Below are 19,986 nucleotides of genomic sequence, written 5' to 3' on the forward strand. Positions count from 1 at the left end.
TGATATCCTGACTAACAAGGTGAGATTCCTGACATTTTTTTTACACCTCAGGGCCTTTGCACTTGCTGTTGACCCCGCTCTTATCACCTTTTCATTGAGCCGTCTTTCAAACATCACCCTTTTCTAAACAAAGCGCCTCGTTCACTGCCCATTCCCTTATTCGGTCCTGTTTTTTCTTTGTTGTGCTGTCTACTGTTTAAAATTAAATTTATTCATTTAAACGCCTTTATTGTCTCTCCCAGTACAATGGAAACTCCAAGAAGGAAAAGAGTTTGCTTTAGTTACATATTGTAGCCACCGAGACCAAACACCTCCTAGCAGTATAAAGACCTCGATGAACAGTTACTGATCCCATAGATTAGTTAGCAACGTAATCACACTGTTCACGTAGGGACTCTTTGCCAGCTGGCGGAGGGGTATAAGCGTACAGAAAAATACGCATGCGCGCAAGATCCGGGAAGTGCGTTAGTAAAGGGGCGGAGCGTCACGAAGAGTCTCGCGGAGAGAGACGGTTGGAGCGGTGAGCGCGAGGTAGAGGGGCAACGTTCGGAGCGGAGGGCGCGTGCGCAATGCGCACTCCAGCCTGCGGCAGCCCAGGAGTTTAGGTGCCCGAAGGCGGGGTAGTGAACTGGCGCGTGCGCTGTGCCTGCGGCGGCGCCGAGCCCCAGTGTGTGGGTGGGGCTACTCTCGCGCGGCGCGTGCGCAGTGCGGCTGGCGGAGGGATTTGAGCCTGGATCCACCCCTTGACCGTGTCGCGAGCTGAGGCCGCGCGGGCTCGTGAGCAGCGGCCTGGTGCGCGCGCTGGGCGGGCGGCGGAGTCAGCCGGACGCGGACGCCGCCGGAGTCGAAGCCAAAGCAGGAGTCCCTGCTGCTGAGGGGCCTCCGCGAGGCCCCTGACCGTCGCCAGGCCGAGGAGGGCGCCGCGCGGCAGGTGAGTGAGACTGACTGGCCTTACCGGGTGCGGGGCCGCTACCCACAATCCCCTGCGGTGGGCCCTCGTCTCTTCCCGGCGCCGGGCCCCTTGCCCGCGCCCCGCTAAGGCACCTCTCGGCACCCCTTAGCCAGTGTTTTCTAGGCACTCAGGACCTCTTTCATAGCCCTCCCCCCAACTTGGTCCCCCCTACCCACAGGCCTTTGCGGTGTTGCCTTTTTCTTCCTCACCTCCGCGGCGGCCTGGACCCTTACCCACAATTCCGTTCGCCTTTGGGGGACCTGGATCTTTTACCCATAAGCCCCTGGCTGGAGGGGCTGCTGCACAGGACCCTTTTGCCATTGATCGGCGGCTTCTTGCCGCCCTCACCCTGTAACCTGTTTTCTGAGGTAGAGAGCCACCAGCCGCCGCTGCTCCGCGTCTTCCTCTTCAGGATCCCCCCACCCCCCACGCCGGAACTCTCAGCTCCTTGCTTGGGACTCAGACTTTAGTACTCAGAAATCTTTCTCAGGCTTTGTTTCCCTTGCTTGGCCTAGCCCGGCGCTCAGACAGCCCTCCCCCAAGAACTTGCTTTTGCGTTCAGATTTACTTATGTGCCACCGAGTGATCACATGGATCACTCCTTTTCCTCATAGAACTTACTTCGGTACTGAGACTTTACCCCCGATTGGCCTCTTTTCTGAGGAGTCAAGGGATTATATTATGGGCGTCATTTCTACAGACCCACCTTAACATAAGGCTTTCCTTGTTTCTGCTCTCAGACTTGACAAGATGACACAGTTTCTGCCACCCAACCTTCTGGCCCTCTTTGCCCCCCGTGACCCCATCCCATACCTACCACCCCTGGAGAAACTGCCACATGAGAAACACCACAATCAACCTTACTGTGGCATTGCGCCCTACATCCGGGAGTTTGAGGTGAGTTCACTGATCAAACTTGGAGGGGTTTGGGTTGGGTTTTCTAACTTTATGATTGAGGACAGTAACTCATTCTGACCCTCAGTTTCCCTGTAGTAAATGGGGCTAAGAGCCCTTATAGGGGGTTTGTGGAATTACAGTAATAGTTGCTGTTTGAGGTTGTAGAAGGTGGTAGTCCTGGCACACCATTATCTCAGCTCTGTGACCTTGGCAAGGGGCGTATCTTAGTGTGTTGATTTCTGCATCCTTAGCAAGGGATAATTGTGTTTTTCTCATGATATAGATGGGGAATTAGTTGCAAATTCTATGTTATGGAGCTTAGCATCAAGCAGTTAGCAAATGTCAACATATGTCACTGTATTCATTAATAGTGTGATATTTGTAATTGGTTAGAACTGAATGATGGAGAACTAAGAGTAGGACTGGAGAGTTTCAGGTCTGCACCTGCAGGGTAAACAAATACATGGTTTAGGTTTCAGTGCCTCTGTTTGTTTTTTTCCCCCATTTATAAAGTTGGGATAACAGCATGCACTTCTTAGGTACAAAAACGCTGGCACCTAGCCAGAAGTTAGAGGAGGAAAGGGCTGCTGGAGATAGAAGTTGCAGGGCAGAAGATGGTAGAGAGATAACAGAAGAATGACTGTTTAGTGGGATCTGCCACCCTCCATGAACTGGTATTTGGGAAATGTTATTAGCCAGTTAAACTAATGACTGCAGGCCACTGGCACCCTTTGAAGGCATGGGGTGTATGTCAGTCATTGTTTAATGAGTAGTTGGTGAGACTTCAAGGACTGCCCAGGTACTCACAGGATGTCCAGTCTTTTGCTTCTGAGCCCTGTAACATTTGCTTTTTTTGCTTTAAGCCCAGTGCCTGTCTGGTGGAGAGATCGTTTTATTTATAATCCGTTGTAGATTGATGCTTTGGACAAAATAATAGGACGATTATTTTGTAGTATTTATAAGATTCTAAGGACTTAATTTTATTGTTTAATGGGCATAAAACTACTCTCAGATTGCTGTAGAAATTTCTGCATACATGTGGTTTCTGTGCTTCTCTGATCAGTTGGTGGGTAGCATTCGTCTGTGGGCCACACTGTGACTGTGCCACTCCCCTGCTTCCACTGGCTGGGAACTGTCCATGTTTGCATATTTGTTCGGGGGCGGGGGGGGGGGTGACTGAGATCCTTATTAAGTTGATGGGTGTTCCTTGCAGTTCCCCCAGTTCTGCCTACCCTGTCACCTCTCTTCTTGTTCCCAGGACCCTCGAGATGCCCCTCCCCCAACTCGAGCAGAAACCCGGGAGGAACGCATGGAGAGGAAGGTGTGTGATTTTTGCCTTTTAGCCCCAGGTCTTTTTTGCTACTTTCTGCAGGATGGTCCCTGACATCAGGGTACTTCCGTCTGCATTCAATTGTCCGTCTCCCCTTTCTCACCACAGAGACGGGAAAAGATTGAGCGGCGACAGCAGGAAGTGGAGACAGAGCTTAAAATGTGTAAGTCTCTTTCCCGTTCCTTCTCCAAGCCCTCTGTGTCCTTTTTCCCACATCAGCCCAAAACCCTATTTTGGGGAAGCGGGAGTGTTCACTTCTCAGCCCCTGCTGTTTGCCAGGCACTGTCTTGGGTTAAGGCACTTAAGTCAGAGAGTGTGGCGTGAGGACTGATGGGAAGGGAGAGGGTCGAACACGTGGCAGCGCTCCCACTGCCTGGCAGGTCTCACAGGCGGTGAGTTCTGGGCCAGTGAGACTGTCTTGGTTCTGCTTTCTCTCCCTGGCCCTTGGGCTGGGGATATTCCAGCCCTTCCACGGAGGGGGAGGAGTTGGAATATGGGACAGGAGAGACATCACAAGACAGCCACAGATCCACCTCAAAAGGCCTATTTCTGTCAGCGAGGGCTTTCTATGTGGAGACTTGGGTTTTCCTTCTACACGGGACAGTGTAGTGTGAACCTTGCTGTACTCTGAACCTTAGTCCTGGCATGATGATTACATATGTGCCAGACGCCCAAATCCCTGGGCATCTAGTTGAGCGCTCCCTTCCCATCCTTTCAGATGTCTCTCAAGTGGCATTGCAGATGCAGCGTCCAGTTAGGGTTTGCCTGTCCCCTCAACCTGGGCTCCTTTGTATGTGTCCTTTACTGGGATGAGGCCATTCATCTCTGCCGGCCATGACCTCAGTTAACACCCAGTTTAAAACTGTCCCCCTTAATCTATAAATGTCACTGACCTGACTCTTCTGACGGACCGTGTGTCCGCTACCACTCAGGTCCCCTCTTGCCTTTACACCACACAGCTGTCGAACTAGCTTGTGTATTTCTGTCCCCGCTAAGTCCTGTGGGCCTTTTTTTTTTTTTTTAGAGGCATGTTTTATTTGTTTGTTTGTTTTGTTTATACAAGCACTGGGTACAGTCAGAAGCGCGGGAGGGTGAGAGAATTCACCAGAGCCAGAGCAGGGAGCAGAGCGGGCAGAAGGACCGAAGTACACTGCTGAGGGGAGCAGCGGGCAGCAGGAGAGGTCTGCACGCCATGTGGGACCCTCCTTCGGTGGCCGGGGAGCAGCTGGGGATCGAACCAGCACCGCAGAGGCCACGGGCAGCTTCGCAACCCAGCGCTCAACCGCTGCGCCACCAGGGAGGCCCCCTGTGGGCCTTTTTAAAGTGTAGTCTGCTTGTGCCTTTCTCTGCTGGCATATTCCTTTGCTCTCAGGAAAGGAAGACCAGAGTCCCTTCCCTGACCACTACTCCAGACTCTCCTGCCTCGAGCTCCTTCCTGCTCTGACCACACCCACCAGAGCATGCCTCATCCTTGCCCGTGGTCTCCAGCCCTTGGGCTTTTGTCCTGATCCCCCTAGTCTGGAAACATTACTTTGGCTTACGTGTAACAGCCCCTCTGATATGCTCAGGGTGAGCCCCCTTGAGCGCCGAGATCCCTGAGTATGCTGCAGTTTGTCACGCTGTCTGCAGGGGGTCACTGATGCATACCCACCTCTCTGTGGTAGGTGCAGTTGCCATAAGAGGGCAGGGTGTGGATGGGATGCTTGCCACTGTGGCCCTGGCTCCCGTAGGACGTGGCACACACAGGTGTCGGCAGCAGTCAAGGCAGTTCACCCGGAGCGTCTTTCAGCTCTGCTGCCTGGCCACACAGCCGTTGTCTGACCCGATGAGTTTTACCCCCAAGCCTGGCCCTTTTCTGAATGGCCTTGGATAAGTTCTCCCGTGAAAGTTGTTTTCCACACTTTAGAAATGGGATCCTGTTTTGTTTTTGTTTTTTTAAGTTTTTTTTTTTTTAAAGATTTATTCATCTATGCATACAAGAGCTGGGGTACAGGCCAGGTGTGCAGGAGTGTAAGAGGATTCACCAGAGACAGAGCAGGGAACAGAACAGGCAAATTGACTGAAATACACTGCTGAGGGGAACAGCGGGCGAGGCAGAAGAGGTCTGCTGCACCATGTGAGTCACTCCCTGGCCGGCTGGGGAATTGAACTCGTGCTGCAGAGGCTTTGGACAGCTTCATGGGTTGCATCTCAACCCCTTGTGCCACCAGGGAGGCCCCTTTTAAAGATTTATTTAAGCATACAAGAATTGGGGTACAGGCCAGAGCTGTGGAGGTGAGAGGATTCACCAGAGACAGAGCAGGGAGCAGAACAGGCAGATCTACTGAAATACACTGCTGAGGGGAGCAGCGGGGAGACAGGAGAGTTTTGCTGGGCCATGTGGGTAGCTCCTTGGCGGGGGATAGAACTCATGCTGCAGTGGCTGCGCATAGCTTCATAGTGCCAAGACTTAACTCCTTGCGCCACTAGGGAGGCCCACCATCAGGGATTGTGTGTGTGTGTGTGTGTGTGTGTGTGTGTGTGTGTGTCCCTTGCTGGTGGCCGGGGAACGAAACGGTGCTGCAGAGGCTGCGGGCAGCCTCGCAGCCCACCACTCAACCACTGCGCCACCAGGGGAGGCCCAGGGATTATTTTTAAGACCATACCTGGAGGCTTGTTTACGCTTAGGATGCTTAGCAAAGGTTGAGCATTCCAAGGTACTTTCTCTGCCATCTGAAAGCCCACCGGTTCTCTGTCACCCCAGTCCTTTGAGCCTGTTCTGCACTGTCTGGAGAAGCACTTCATCCGAGTATCTTCTGCCTGCACAGTGGCAGGGTATGTATGTAGCCATGTTGGCTGGCGAAGTGCTGAGTAGCTTCTGTTCACTGCCACCCTCAGTCAGCTGACTTGTTCTTTCTTCAGACGTGAGGGTGCCTTTGACTCAGCTGCACTAGTTTCTACCTTCAATCACGCTCCTGGACTCCTGGGGGTCCAAAAACTACAGAAAATGTTGCAGTGTGCCCGCATGCTTCTGGTCTGCTGGCACTCTCTTCCACCTTTCACGGAGCTCAGCGCTCTCCTGCTGTACTTTGTCCATGCACCAGGCCTGTTCACTGGCCCCATAGTAGGCTTCCCACCTTAGCTATTGGACAACCTGCTGCTGGTGTTGGGAGGTGTATTTCCTGTTGCCCTGACACCGTTAGGTCTTTTGTCAAATGTCACCATCTCAGGTTTTTCCCAGCCTTTCCATTTAAACTCTCCTCCCATCTCTGTCATCTGATAGAATCAGTGAAATTCTTTTTTATCATGAAGTGTTGGCCGCCCTTCATTAGTGTGTGAGGTTCAAGAGAATAGGGGGATTTTTTTCTATGTGCTGCTGAATTGCCAACACTTACCTCACTTGCAGGTATGTAGAGTGTTCAGTAAGTATTTCTTGAGTGTATGGATGAGAAGAAGAATCCAGTGCAGGTTGAGAGCTATACACAGAGAATATACAGAGGTGCTGTCGCCAGAGGCTTGCCTCAGTTTCCAGATAGTTGTTTCCTTTTTTTTTTTTTTTTTTTTAAGATTTATTTATGCATACAAGAACTGGGGTACAGGTCAGAGTTACGGGAGGGTGAGAGGATTCACCAGAGACAGAGTGAGGAGCAGAACAGGCAGATTAACTGAAAACACTGCTGAAGGGAGCAGTGGGCGAGACAAGAGAGGTCTGCTGTGCCATGTGGGTATCTCCCTGGCCGACTGGGGATCAAACTTGTGCTGCAGAGGCTGCTGCAGATAGCTTCACAGTGCTGTGCTTAACCCTTTGTGGCCTGATAGTTGTTTCCTTTCACGTGGGCTCAATCTTTTTTTTTTTTTTAAGATTTATGCATATAAGAATGGGGGTACAGGCCAGAGGTGCGGGGCATGAGAGAATTCACCAGACACAGAGTTGGGAACACAACAGGCAGATTGACTGAAATACACTGCTGAGGGGAGCAGTGGGTGAGACAGTAGAGGTCTGCTGTGCTATGTGGGCTTCCGGCCAGGGATTGAACTTGTGCTGCAGTGGCTGTGTTAGCTTCATGGGTTGCGTCTTAACCCCTTGTGCCACCAGGGAGGTCCTGTCTTTTTTTTTTTTTAAGATTTATTTATACAAGAACTGGGGTACAGGCCAGATGAGCGGGGCGGGTGAGAGGATTTACCAGAGACAGAGTTGGGAACAGAACCGGCAGACTGGCGAAATACACTGCTGAGGGGAGCAGCAGGCACTACAGGTGAGGTCTGCTGCGTCATGTGGGATCCTTGCCTGCCAGCTGGCCGGCCGGGATTGAACCAGCGCAGCATAAGCTGCGGACAGCCTCACAGCGCTGAGCCTAACCGCCTGTGCCACCAGGGGAGGCCCCTGTTTTGTTTTGTTTTGCTTTTTAAAGATTTATTTATTTATACAAGCACTGGGCAGAAGCGCGGGAGGGTGAGAGAATCCACCAGAGCCAGAGTGGGGAACAAAACAGGCAGACCAATGAAGAAACACACTGCTGAAGGGAGTAGCGGGCGCCGCAGGAGAGGTCTGTGCGCCATGTGGGACCCTCGCCGGTGGCTGGGGATCGAACCGGCGCTGCAGAGGCTGCGGGCAGCTTCGCAGCCCAGCGCTCAACCGCTGCGCCACCGGGAAGGCCCTTTTTTTTTTTTTTTTTTTTTTAAAGAAATTTTCTGATCAGGGCCAGTGATCAGCAGTCTTGAACTTAGTTTATGTTTATAGCCAAACCTCACTCACTACTGCAGCATTATCTTTCTGGCTTCTTACAACGTCCAAACTGTCTTCCTGGAAGTGGCCCCTGTGGCTACAGGTGGTGAGAATGCCTGGGCTGGGAGGCTAGCCTGGACGCTACACTACTGCTCTGACAAGTCTTTCCATGCCCCAGGGCTTGCTTTCGTTTCCATGTGTGACGTGATGATGAATTCTCAGCGCCCAGCGCAGTGTTACAATCATAATATATGTTGAGTCACTTACTAACATTACTCCTTCTTTGGGATTCTCTCAGAATGTAGTCAGCTCTTCCGAGTAAGGACACTTATCAAAAACACCACTGCTGTAGTGGGCAGTTCCTCGGGTCCTGGCAGGACTCAGGCCAACATGAGCGCACAGGCTGTCATACTTGGTGGAAAAATCTTCCCAGGCCTGACCATCCGAATCACCTGTGGTACTGGTTTTGTACCAGTGCTGGCTCCTGCCTGGGGAGATTGTTACTCGGTGCCCTTGTCCTAGCAAGGTTGGGAGCAAGGTGCTGATTGGTCTTCCGTGAGCTTTAGCACCAGTGCAGTTTCCTCCCCAAGGCCACGGCTTTGGGGGGAATGGGAGGCTTGGACTCTCCACTGCAGCTCCCTGACCTTAGGGTTGCTTCATCACTCTCCTCGGCGGAGTGTAGTTACAGACTGGGCCAGTGGGTGGCAGTGTGGCTCTGCCGCTGACAAAGGTCAGGACCTGAAGGGATCAGAGTCTTCAGAGGTGCCAGCCTGGCTGTGTGTTACTCACACCCGAGGGACCAGGGCTTTAGGAAATGTAGCTCTGGAATGGTAGAGGCCTGCTTCATCCTGTCTAGCTTGAAATCCATCTCATCCTTTTCCTATCAAATTAGGTAAAGGGAGAAGGTCCCGACACCAACCATTTCCTCTAATGCGCCGCTGCCTGCCATGTTCCATAGAACCGTTGGCATGTTCTACTTATAAATCCTCTTCTTCCTACACAGGGGACCCTCACAATGATCCCAATGCTCAAGGGGATGCCTTCAAGACTCTCTTTGTGGCTAGAGTGGTGAGTTTCTAGTTCCCAACCCCTGGCATCCTGGACGGCTGAGAGTCTGGGGCTGGGATCATAGGCTGGGCCCTGGGGAGTGTTGTGGGGGCTTTGGGACAATTCACTCCTCCCGTTAAACTTCGCCTCTGTCTCCTTGCAGAACTACGACACAACAGAATCCAAGCTCCGGAGAGAGTTTGAGGTGTACGGACCCATCAAAAGAGTGCGTAGAGAGGGACGGGGAATTTGAATTGGGGGTATGTGGAGGGAGCAGGGAGGCTTGGCGCCGAGCCCTGAGGACACGGATCATTTCAGGACTTGAGCATCTCTGGTCTGGGTGTACTTGCTGACTGCGCCTCATGCCGCAGGTTTCAGGTAGCAGAAGTAAACGTAAGGAGTCTGTCTCTAGTTGATTTTAGAGCAGGGCTCAGCCGAGTGTACTATTTATACATAAAGCTTTGCTGGTCCACAGCTAGGCCTGCTTCCTTACACATCCCGTCACCTTTGCTCAAGGCGGATGTCAGTGCTGGAAGTGCTCTCTGGCCGTCACAGAGAACGAGTGCTGGCACCGCTTCCCTGCAGGCCTTTATGCTCGGCTGGCGTTTCCTCGGTTAGCTTATTTATTTTTAAAGATTTGTTTATCTATGCATACAAGAACTGGGGTGCAGGCCAGAGGTGCGGGGGGGGGGAGAGGATTCACCAGAGACAGTGTGGGGAACAGAACAGGCAGACTGACTGAAATACACTGCTGAGGGGAGCAGCAGGCGAGACGAGATGTCTGCTGCACCATGTGGGCGGCTCCCTGGTTGTCCGGGGATCAAACTCAATGCTGCAGAGGCTGCTGCTGTGCTTAACCCCTTGCGCCCCTCGGGAGGCCTCCTCGTTTAGTTTCGAAGTTCCTTGCGGGCTCCGGCAGTACTGAGGCTCGAGTTTGCCGTGCAGGTAAATGGCTGACCCAGGGACAGACATTGAAAGGGCCGTGCTGGCCTCCCCCAGTCCAGACTAGCGATGTCGTCTTCACTCTCTTGTTCTGTGATCCCACTGTGTCACAGTTTGGAGTCTCAGTTGGCTTTTGGACCCTGTGGACTTGGCCACACCCAGCCATGCCACGGGGTGGTCACTCTGGAGTGGTTGTAGAGTGTGTGGGCAACAGACCATCCTTTGGGCACCAGCTCAAAGGCTTTTGCCTCCCCAGAGCCTTTCTCTGTCCCAGCAGCTCTGTTCCGCCATTGTTCTTACTGCAGAGTCTGCCGTGTGGTCAGTGAGCACGCTTTCTGAGCCGGCCTCTCCTCTGCTCATAGCCCCCCCTAGGCCTACCTAGCAGGCAGGACAGATGTGCTTGCTGTAGCCTGGTATTTTGGGGCATTTACCATTTGGTCTTTGCCCACCTCGGTGCCCTTTTCTACCTGTATGCCATCCCACCCCCTTGGTAGCCTCCATCCCTGGAATGCTGCCATGGTTTTGAGCCCTGCAGACCAATTTGCACTTGATAGATGTTGAATTTGCATAGCTCTTTCCCCTTGACCGTTGCACTCCCTGACCTTTGGTGTTCAGAGCTCCCTCTCGTCTCCACAGCTTGGCATCCTGTCTGACTGCACATAGCCCCATGCTGGCCCTTCCTTGCTCAGAACCCTTCTCAGTTCCTTAAAGGTTATGCTCCTGGCCTCCCGTTGGCTTCATGACCTGGCTCCTGCCCTCCTCTTTGGCCTTGTCTCCCAAGGCTCCTCATTAAAATCCATCCCGACCAAACCAAACCGCACCCCTGGCCTCTAGCTCCTGTGCCCCAGCCAAGCCTTAGTACTTGCGGAGCCCCGCCTCTCCGAGACCTGGCCAGCTGGCGCTTTGTGCTCTTGTTCAACCCGCTCTGTTCTTCAGGCCTTGGCTGAAGTATCACTTCCTGTCCTCCAGGGAGCCCCTCTGGTTACCCTCCTACCCTTGGAGTGGACGGGCTCCTGGTTATCCCGGCTCTAGGAGGAGAGACGGGGTTTGAGGCATCTGTCACCGGCATCAGCCAGGCCAGCACCTGGTTCGTGGGCTGTGTGGTTGATGGGGTGGCACTTCCCCGTATCAGCACTTAACCTCTGCCCTGCCCGCCCCCAGATCCACATGGTCTACAGTAAGCGGTCGGGGAAGCCCCGCGGCTACGCCTTCATCGAGTACGAACACGAGCGAGACATGCACTGTGAGTACCTCCCCCGCGCCCGGTCTCTGACCCTCTCTTCTCTGCTGCCCCGTCCCTTCCCGTCGTCTGTCCCCACCCGCCAGACCTGACATTAGCGATGTCTCTTCTCCTTCTCCCTCTGTTTCTGATATATCTTTTTTTTTTTTATATACGTGTTTTTTAAAAAACAAAAACCAAAATCCCCCACAACGTGTGTGTGTGTGTGTGAACCCGGGGAGGTAAGTGTCACACGTTGAACCTCAGGGGCAAGAAAGGAACTGGGTGGGGGCTGGGGCCAGCTGGAGGTGGGGGGAGGGGTCGGATTTTGGGGGAGCTACTCCCCAATTCCCCCACTGGCGTTTGGGGGCGGCCAGGTTGGAACTAGGCCTGGTCTTTGAACTTGCCCTCTCTTCCCCCCAGCAGAGTTGGGGCTGGGCCACCCGACCCTCCGCCTCCCCACCCCTAGCCCCCACCCTGTTCCTCAGCGGGCAGTGGGCTGGTAGGCGTGTTCAGCGCCTGCCCCCACATCTTCCAAGCCCCCTTTGAGGCTGCGGCGGCGTCCACATGGGCAGGGATGGGTGGGTGGGGGTGGGCAGGGCTGCGGCGTGTCCAGGGGCCGCCGTATTAATTGACTGTTCTTATTGTCACTGCAGCCACCACGCAGCTGGCTTGCAGCTGATGCTTACGCTCCCCTTACAACACCTCAGTGTATGGTTGGTATAAGGGTTTGTATCATGGGTAAGATCACTCAGCACCGCACACCAGCCCAGCTTAGCCAGGCAGCTCAGGATTAGCGAGGTGTCCCTTCTCCCGCCCCCAGTCGCACCCCTCAGCCTCCCCGCACCCGGAGCCCTTTCCTTGTTTGGGTGCCCTTTGTCCTGTGCCCCAATCCATCCGCTCTCCGATAATCTTGTTGAACCCAGGAGGGGACGGGTGCACCCTGAAGGGAAAGGCAGCTGGCCTCTCCAGTTGGGCCGCCCAGCCCCCGACTCACCTGGCTTCATGACGTCAGTGGCAGGGTGGCAGGAAAACTGCAGACGGGCGCCCTCGGGCCAGGGCTCCAGGCAGAGCCCTCCACCCTGGTGCCCCTGCCCCTGTGCCTTCTGCGGGGCTGCCACTCGGGTGACCCTGGAGACGCGACTCTGATTGCTAGATTGGAAGTGCTCTGTCCTGTCATGGTTGAGGCCTGCTGAGGGGCTGTGGTGCCCTGCCGCTCTCCAGAGTGCATGGACTCGGGAGCTGGGGTGTGGGAGGGGTCAGAAGGCAGGCCGCGCGCAGCTGAAGGTGCGGTAGGTTTTAAGACCCACTGTCTAGACATGCAGGCGAGGGAGAGAGAAGCCTAGGATGACACACATCACATGTTTTCTCTGCTGTTTTCTCCCGGGTTGGGCCTCTTCTGGGTTTTGGGACACTGAGCCAGAGCAGGGTTCCTTTGCTTGACTGTGTTCCCAGCCCTTAAATTCCTCCCCCCACTGCCCTCCTCTGGGTTCAGGGGCCACGCGGCCCCTCCTCACCAGATCACAGGCCGCACTCCATCTCCTGGACCCCCAGACTGTCCCCTGTGGTGCCTGCGGGCTGAAGCAGACGGGGGGCGGGTGTGTGGATTGAGGTGCAGCAGTCATTCCATGTGCCGAGGGGGTGGGCTTGTGCCTCGTGGATCTGACCACAGTGGGAGAGGTGAGGGCGGACAGGTTTCCTGAGGCCTCCCCAGCCTTCTTTTTAAATTCAGTCAGGATTGTCCCCGAGCTTTGCAGCTCCCAGACGATGCTAACCCTTGTCTCCCATCTTTCAAGGCCTCCATGAGGTTTCTTTGGGGTCCACCACTTCCTCTGCCTGTCTCCAGGTGGTGCAGGAGATGTGGTTCCTTCCCTCTCTGTGGCGCCCTAGAACCCCCGTTCCCTTCCCTGTAGCTTTAGCTGACCCCCTGGTGGTGGGTGTGGGGTCTGTGCGCGTGCTCAGGTAAGCTTGGGGGCTTCAGGTAAGCGGTCCCGTGTCCCCCCCCGGGAAGCCCGCCTCCTCGCCAGGCCCCCAGGAGTTGCCGAGCCCCCCCCATCCCGCTCGGTTTGGACACCCGCAAGGCCGGCATCGGTAAATGGCACCTTTTTCTCTTCCTCTGGTTGTTATTTGGGGGGGAGCGGGCTGGGGCGGGGCAGGGTATTGTGGTTGGCTGAGGACAGCCCCCTAGACCAGGGCTGGGGGTGGTGAAACGGGGACCTTTTGGCCTTCCCGACAGCCCCACATGAGACAGGCGGGGGACGGGGCCGGCCCTTCGCTGAGCTCTGCCCAAGAGAGGAACGTGCCCTCCCCACATCTCCCCTTCTATTCCTCACTCTCCCAGAGGCTCCAGCTGGGCGCAGCCTCCTGGCGTTGTATGGAGCTGGGGTTTGGAGGGGGAGATGGAAGGGGAGCTGGGATGGGGTGGCGGTCAGTCGTCTCAGGTAAGGCAGGGATTTGCAGTAGCACCGCACGTCTCCCTTGCCTCTCCCCTTCTCCCCATCTGCTGGAGGGGGCCCCTCCAGGGCCCCTGGGAGCACCGTAACCCACCCTTCTGCTCCCTGCCATCGCCTAAAGATTTCTCCCACCCCCTTCTGGTTCATTTTCTGTTCTGATGTCTGTTGCCCCTACTCTCACCCTCCTCCCACCAAAACAAAAACAAAACAAAATGAAAACCGGTGTGAACTGGGGTGCAGAGGGGCCCAGTTGGGCCTCCTCCCTCAGCATGATGTCTTAGGGTGCATGCCTGGGGTTGTGGAGGAGCCCTCCCCCACAGCAGAATCCAGCCTTAAGTTAACCTCCAGTTTCTTTGCAGCAACTTTGGCCGCCTTGGCAGGAGGGGGCTGCTCTATCCAGCGTGGAGGATGTGCCTGAGGGCTCGGGGGTGGGGGGTGTTGGGGTGGACAGCTGGCCCCCCCAGTAGTGATGGGGGGGTGATAGGGAGCAGGCGCTGAGATGGAGCAGGCCCCTCCCTGATCGGGGAGAGGGTTGGTCTGGCTGTCAGTTGCCTGGCTGTCTGGTGGGCATGTGTGCGTGTGCGAGTGTGTTGATGGGGGACGAGTGGGGGGTGGGGACGTGCCTAGCTGGGCCCTGTCCTGACTAGAGGACCCTCTGGGGACTCTTCCCCTCCCCCCTCCCCACATCTGTTGCAGCCGCTTACAAACACGCAGACGGCAAGAAGATTGATGGCAGAAGAGTCCTTGTGGACGTGGAGAGGGGCCGAACTGTGAAGGGCTGGAGGCCCCGGCGGCTAGGTGAGCCCGTTCTGCCCACGCTGGGCTGGGGGGCCTGTGGCTTCCCTCTGTCCTCCACCCTCTGCAGCTGTCTGCCTCCTCGCCCTGTCCCCCTCGCCAGCCATAAGGGCGCTCCTTTCTTTCCTGCGCCGCCTCGGCACCAGGACCTTCGGCACTGTTGCCCTTGGCTTCCTGGCATCTGTGCCCGTTTGGGGTTGCCGGTCACTAGCCAGGAGCACTGGCCTGGGGAGGTCAGTCTGATATCAAGGGCTGCTTGCATACTTAGGAACTGCTAGCTTTGTTTTCTTTTATCCTGTAAAGTGGAAACAAGCTCAGAGTTCACTGGGCTCAGCTTGTCGGGTGCCCACTAGGCAGGGGGCACCTAGTGGGATTGTGAACGTCATTTTCTCATCTTACGCTTTGCTCTTGCTTGCTCGGTTGGTCATTCTCTGCCTGATGCAGCAGCCAGTCTATTTGATCACCTGCTGTGGCCCAGAGCTAGACAGCCTCTGCCCCCAGCCCTCCCATTCAGCCCCCCGCGGCTTTCTCTTCAGCATCTCAGAAAAGGGTCGGTTTGGTTGTTAAGTATCAATTACATTGAGCTGCTTAAAGCACAAAGGCCTTATTTTTTGGAGCCCAGAGACGTGTGATGCCAATGGGCCTCGAGAGCTGCTGCTGGATCTTGATGTCAGGAGCATCTCTGGCACCTCTGCAGTTTGCTTCTGCCTTGCTCACCGTCGGCCTGGCCTAGCCTGGTGCACCAAGCCGCAGCTCCCTGCTTTGCACCCTCTCTTAGAGGTGTCTCTGTTTCGGGCTGGGGGAAGCTGATTGGCTCAGTGTTAGACCTGGACCTGCCTCGCTGTCCACACATACCTGTGGAGGACGCTCCTGTCAGAGTGAGCGACGGGGCTCGGCCAAGGTGGTCTTCCCTGGGCAGACACCCAGGCAGGGACAAGTCCCCTCTGCTCTCAGTCCCGTGTGTCTCTGCACGCCAAACTCGTTCTTGTCTTTGCAGGGTAGACCGCATCCTCTCCTGCTAAGTCTCTGGATATAATAACTTTCTTGCTCTCTGGTTTCTCTGGGGTTAAGTGGGCTCTTCAGAGTCTACTATTTCCTGCAGAAGCTCGGAGGTTTCTGCTTCATTTGGCATTCAGACTTCCGATGTGGAGACCAGATCGATCTTTACGCCAAGCGTATATGCAAAAATACTGCAGGTGTACCTGGTCCCCTGCTGCTTAGTCAGGGGTTCCTGTTACTTGCTCTCAGATACAGTCCAGAATGCTGCGTACAGTACCGTATTTTGAGAGACAGGCACTTCACATGACTTGCACTACAGTTACTGTTAGAAGTCGTCCCGGCATGCATTACTGCATTCCTGTTCATCTCTCGTTGCGCATAATTTATAAGTTAAATCTTACAGCTGCCTGCAGAGGAAACCGTGTATAGGGCTTGCTGCTGGCCTTGGTTTCAGGCATGCACAGGGTGGTCTTGGAATTTGTCCCCCACAGATAAGGGGAACTGCTGTACCCCAAACACAAGTTTTTGTGACAGAGTGATTATGTTTCCTACAGGCAGCGCGTGCTAGTGTCATGTCTTGTGTTGCGTTGTGATGTACTGATTGTCACCAAGTTAGCGATGGCGTCCGTCACCGTGTTGGGAGAGGCATTTGGCCAGGGCTTGGAGCCTCCAGGTTACTGGGAGGCCACCTGGCCTTGTGGGAATGTCTCTCTGGTATCTGGGCATTTCGTTCACTTTCCTGCCTCATTGTGTGCAGCCCAGCCTCCCTCACTGAGGCTTCTTCCCGGCGAGGCGCTAAGGCAGCCGGGCTCTGAGGGGAGGGCAGGTTCTGGCGGCAGCCAGCTCTGCACCTTCCTTGCTGAGTCACTGTGGGCAGGTGACTTGGAGTTTGCTCCATCATCTGAAGCATGACTGTGCCGGCTGCTCCTCGGGGTTGTCCAGTCATTTGTCTCCGACACACCCACATTTACATATTGGGTGCTGTACCATGTGCTGGGTGCCCTGCACACACGTGGCGTGTTCCAGTGGGTGCATTGTGGTGTCCTGGAGGGAGACCTTCTCGCAGAAAGTAGGAAATTGTGTTTGAAGTTCAGGGAAGGAATGTTTATAATCTGTGTGGTGGGGAGGGGTGGCTTCGTGTGGGAAGTCAGAGCCGGCTTTCTGAGGACCGCGCTTGTCTGCTGTGGGGGGCAGTGGGGCTAAGTAGGCCGAGAAGACGAGATCCCAAGGAAAGGATGATGATCCCAGTAACTGGCCGGAAGAGGAGAGGGTGAGATTAGAAAGTGCCTGGGCCAGGGAGAGCCAGGGCCCTGGTCTGGAGGCGGGGCAGGGGCGGGAGAGACTGCCTGCACTCAGCAGGCTCCCCGGGGCTCCGGTGGAAGGGCAGGTCTGGAGGCGGCAGTGTGGTGCCCCTCGGGGTGAGCCCAGGCGCTTTGGAGACTGGCCGCAGCTGTTTCTCACCCTGTGGGAGGCCACCTCGCCGCCGCACTCCTGGTTGTGGTGTGGGCAGGGCCTTGGGTGCTCTCACGGCCTCGCCCCACAGACTGCAGCAGAGGCCGGCGGTGACCTCGCCTGTGCCCTTTGCCGCGCATCTCCCCCCTTCCGCGCCCTGCCCGCGCTCACCCTCATCTCCCGCCGTCTCCCGCAGGAGGTGGCCTCGGAGGCACCAGGAGGGGCGGGGCTGACGTGAACATCCGGCACTCGGGCCGGGACGACACGTCCCGCTATGACGAGAGGTAAGATGGGCAGCTGGTTTCCTGGGACGGGGGGCGGTCTCGTGGGGGAGCCCTGCCACACACCTCTGCCCGCCTCATCCAGGCCGGGCCCCTCCCCGCTTCCCCACAGGGACCGGGACCGGGACCGCGAGCGGGAGCGCCGGGAACGAAGCCGCGAGCGCGACAAGGAGCGAGAACGGCGACGCTCCCGCTCTCGGGACCGGCGGCGGCGCTCCAGGAGTCGAGACAAGGAGGAGCGGAGGCGCTCCAGGGAGAGGAGCAAGGACAAGGACCGGGACCGCAAGCGGCGAAGCAGCAGGAGCCGGGAGCGGGCGCGGCGGGAGCGAGAGCGCAAGGAGGAGCTGCGAGGTGGCGGCGGCGGCGGTGGTGGTGGTGGTGGCGGCGGCGGCGGTGGCGGCGACATGGCGGAGCCCTCTGAGGCTGGTGACGCGCCTCCTGACGACGGGCCTCCTGGGGAGCTGGGCCCTGACGGCCCTGATGGTCCAGAGGAGAAGGGTCGGGATCGCGACCGGGATCGACGTCGGAGCCACCGCAGCGAGCGGGAGCGGCGCCGGGACCGGGACCGGGACCGGGATCGAGAGCACAAGCGGGGGGAGCGGGGTGGTGAGCGGGGCAGGGATGAGGCCCGAGGTGGGGGCGGCGGCGGCGGCGGCCAGGACAACGGGCTGGAGGGTCTGGGCAACGACAGCCGAGACATGTACATGGAGTCCGAGGGAGGCGACGGGTATCTGGCTCCAGAGAACGGGTACTTGATGGAGGCCGCGCCAGAGTGAAGACGGCGTCTCACCTGTCACCTGTTTGTTTGGACGTGTCCCTCCCCGCCCCATTGCTGTCATCCTCTTCCCTCAGTCTTGGCCTTCTGAGTTCGCCAGCCAAGGGTAGGAGTCTCCTTACTTGTTCTGGTCCCTTGGATTTAAAAATAAAATTAATTTCCTGTTGATAAAGGGCCCCTTGGTTTCTTCACTGCCCCGTGTCTTCTCTCCCAAGATTGTCTGTCACCAGCCCTACTCTGGCTTGTTTTCCAGGGCCTGCCTTGAACTTGAGCTTTATGATCTAGGACTGAGGCGGTTCCCACTATGCCAGGGCAGTTTAAGCTGAGTAAGGAAGTCCCGGTAAGAGTCCTGGGTCCCTTGCGGTTTTCGTCGTTTTTATTTTTAAAGATTTTACTTTGTATAGACGAACTGGGGTGCAGGCCAGAGGTGTGTGTGTGGGTGGTGAGAGGATTTACCAGAGACAGTGGGGAGCAGAACAGGCAGACCCAACGAAATACACTGCTGAGGGGAGCAGCGGGAAGACAGGAGAGGTCTGCTGCGCCATGTGGGTCAGCTTCCTGGCCGGGGATCAAACTCAGGCCCTCGCAAGATAGCACTGAGACTTAACCCCTAGGCCACCATGGAGCCCCTTTTTGTTTTGTTTTTTTGTTTGTTTGTTTTTGTTTTTTTTTTTGTGGGACCCTCACCGGTGGCTGGGGATAAAACTGGCGCTTCAGAGGCTGCAGGCAACCTCACAACCCAGCGCTCAACCACTGTGCCACCAGGGGAGGCCCGAGCCCCTTTTTTAATATTCCCCTCACAGTCCTCAGTTCATGCCCTGTGAGGGGCGGGGGGGGGGGGGCATCTAGGGAGGGCACTAGATTACTCAAGGAAGTGACAACTGAATGTGTGAAGGGGAAGCTGTTGTGTGAGTTCAAGACCAAGAGAAAGAACAAGGGAGTGAAGTAAGCACGCGAGAAGATGGGGTAGAGCAGGAATTCCAGGCAGGCCAGGCTGGAGAAAGACTGACAGTTCCTGAAAGTAGGTAGGTTCACCATTTCATGCTTAGGGGAATAGCATGCACACAAGAGTCGGAAGAAAGGTCCACCTGCAGTTGATGTTTCAGCAAATTCTGGACTGGGTTAAAAAAGATGGTACAGGCTTCAGTTGGGTGACTCAGCTCTTGAGAAGGAAACAGTGTAAAACCTCAGACGCCCAAGACTCCAGGTGAACACCGGGCAGGACTGGAGGCAGAACTCACAGAGCGGTCACCTTCAGCTCTCAGGATGCCTAGTTGCTAGGCATTTGCTGCCCAAGCAAATGCAAAACCCAATTTCAAGTTTCTGTCTGAAGGCAGACTTGGCCTGATAACCCAGAGGCAGGTAGGCAGTTCATTGGGCTGACGTGCAGGAGCATTCTAGCCAGGATGCCTCTGACCTGCCTCAGTTTCACTAGCACTGAGAACCCTGGGTCATAGGCATTTGAGAAATCTTGAAGAGATCACAGTACAGAAAAACCAGGTCTGAAAGAAACAGTTTAGGGAATGAAGGAGAAATTATACCTCTAGTCCCACAAATGTCCCTGAGCACAATGAGACTACTGGACACTGACTGAAGAATCGCCTATTTTGGACTAACCTAGCACAGAGCTGGACAAAGACAGGAAAGCAACTTAAAGCCAGTAGGGAGCAAGCAGTGTAGGCCAGACTTTGGGGTCTGATCCCTAAGAAAAAGTACACAGCTTTCCTCTTAACTGTGCTTCCCCTCCCCCCCCCCCCCCCCTTTCTGGGCATTAGCCAGTTTACTAGCATGGGTGGGTACTCAGGGAGCTGCTCCCCTGGCTGCATTTAGACTTTGGACCAGAGAGCCAGGAATGGAGTAAAATTTCCAAAGGGGCTTTGAGCCCCCAAATCCACATGCAGTCTTCTTTCAAGGCATTTGCCAACTCAGGCTGGACTCCCAAGAGGATCATCAGCAACAACTGGAAGGCTGAAGAGCCAGGTTGAGATCTGCGCACCATGCAGTTCTAGGGGACACAGAGTCAAGGTCTACCAAAGTGGAAGGGCCCTGCCAGAGATGCCTAGAGGGCCGCAGCATTGGAGTAGGGCCCCCGAGAGACAGGTCAGGCCTCGTAGGCCCAAGCTGATCTGTCTGCAGAAA

General features: G+C 55.7%; 1 protein-coding gene across 3 annotated transcripts; it reads left to right on the forward strand.

Moving 5' to 3' along the window:
• The first annotated feature begins 795 nt into the window (after window positions 1–795).
• Window positions 796–18,115, forward strand: SNRNP70 (small nuclear ribonucleoprotein U1 subunit 70). 3 transcript variants are annotated; one of them, XM_037516966.2, is made up of 10 exons: window positions 796–931; window positions 1,693–1,849; window positions 3,108–3,170; window positions 3,288–3,342; window positions 8,888–8,952; window positions 9,095–9,157; window positions 11,035–11,116; window positions 14,242–14,343; window positions 16,988–17,075; window positions 17,158–18,115. In XM_037516966.2, the coding sequence occupies exons 2-10, from the start codon at window positions 1,703–1,705 to the stop codon at window positions 17,846–17,848; spliced, it is 1,356 nt and encodes a 451-aa protein (XP_037372863.1). In that variant the 5' UTR covers window positions 796–931; window positions 1,693–1,702; the 3' UTR covers window positions 17,849–18,115. The 3 variants fall into 3 exon arrangements, with proteins under 3 accessions (XP_037372863.1, XP_037372865.1, XP_037372864.1); XM_037516968.2 differs by having other exon boundaries at window positions 17,185–18,114; XM_037516967.2 differs by lacking the exon at window positions 796–931 and adding an exon at window positions 996–1,320.
• Window positions 18,116–19,986: the final 1,871 nt, after the last annotated feature.

The sequence above is a fragment of the Talpa occidentalis genome, unplaced genomic scaffold (assembly GCF_014898055.3).
Source record: "Talpa occidentalis isolate TD23 unplaced genomic scaffold, MPIMG_talOcc4v2.1 talOcc4.17, whole genome shotgun sequence".
NCBI lineage: Eukaryota > Metazoa > Chordata > Mammalia > Eulipotyphla > Talpidae > Talpa > Talpa occidentalis.

Coding starts and splice junctions, on each gene's coding strand:
- SNRNP70 (XM_037516966.2), top strand. CDS start 1,703: ATGACACAGTTTCTGCCACCCAACCTTCTGGCCCTCTTTGCCCCCCGT. Junction 1,850..3,107: donor CCTACATCCGGGAGTTTGAG/GTGAGTTCACTG, acceptor TCTTGTTCCCAG/GACCCTCGAGATGCCCCTCC. Junction 11,117..14,241: donor ACACGAGCGAGACATGCACT/GTGAGTACCTCC, acceptor CATCTGTTGCAG/CCGCTTACAAACACGCAGAC.